The sequence below is a fragment of the Sinocyclocheilus grahami genome, unplaced genomic scaffold (assembly GCF_001515645.1).
Source record: "Sinocyclocheilus grahami isolate Dianchi unplaced genomic scaffold, SAMN03320097.WGS_v1.1 scaffold1.1, whole genome shotgun sequence".
NCBI classification, from domain to species: domain Eukaryota; kingdom Metazoa; phylum Chordata; class Actinopteri; order Cypriniformes; family Cyprinidae; genus Sinocyclocheilus; species Sinocyclocheilus grahami.
The window spans coordinates 2,081,104-2,081,967 of NW_015505180.1; the positions used below are offsets into that span (position 1 = coordinate 2,081,104).

The 864-nt window shown below is 39.4% G+C and overlaps 1 protein-coding gene across 1 annotated transcript in view; it reads right to left on the bottom strand.

Annotated features, from left to right (window-relative positions):
* Window position 1: 1 nt before the first annotated feature.
* LOC107591455 (pseudouridylate synthase 7 homolog-like protein) overlaps window positions 2-864 on the bottom strand; it is a gene marked incomplete at its 3' end in the record, with an annotated part of 3,507 nt that continues 2,644 nt past the window's right edge. The window contains 4 exon segments of the mRNA XM_016280639.1: window positions 2-43; window positions 140-193; window positions 484-792; window positions 794-830. Coding sequence (XP_016136125.1) covers window positions 2-43; window positions 140-193; window positions 484-792; window positions 794-830 — 442 coding nt within the window.

Consider the following 864-nt stretch of genomic DNA (forward strand, 5'->3'; position numbering starts at 1 on the left):
TTTCTGGGTATTTGACACTATTTCCTGGCATCGGAAGAATTACCTGGAAGCAATTCAGCAGAAACATTATAAGGGACTGAAGGGTAAGGGTTAGCAGAGCAGACACAGTCAGAAGAAAGGAGACATTAGAACATAGAACCTGGTCTAATGAAAAAACTTCATCCTTCTCCTCCTCGGAGGTCACAACATGGACCTACAACACAGAAATAAAGCAATTACAAAAGTCTATAAATGAAATATTTTATATCTATAATTTATATTTTCATATAGATAGACATACACCATATATACTAGTTTTCAATCATAAATATATCAATATTTTAAAGAAATTACTACAAATAAAATACTTATTTTACTATTTTAGAAAACAAAAGCTTTTTTCTACTTTTTCAACAAAAAAAAAACATTTTAAATCCGTACCTACATACAGTCCATAACTTTTTTCTTTCTTTCCTAGAGCACTAACTTAACCAAGTTCCTCACCTGTGGAGTGTTCAGTTCCTCTGTGGTGTCTTTGAGTCCCTTTTCAGATCCAGCCCAAACCAGATCTCCCTGGACAGGCTTAAAGCCCAGTTCCTGGAGCCGGTATTTGGCTGCTTCGTTCCACACTCTGCTACAGTAAGAGTGGAGGTAGAAGACCCTCATGCTGTGGGGTAAACTGAGCCAGCCACGTATGCAACCCTCCTGTCCGTTGCCGTACCTGTGAAGCGCACGGAGCATAAGCCGCTCTCTGGCTTTGTAAGCTGGCATGAGAGCCAAGCTCTCCTTGGCATTCCCTGAAGAGAGAGATATGGAAAATGTTAGTTGTTCTTGGATGTATAGGAACTGTATGCAAAGAAAGTCAAATGGGTTTTGAACGACATG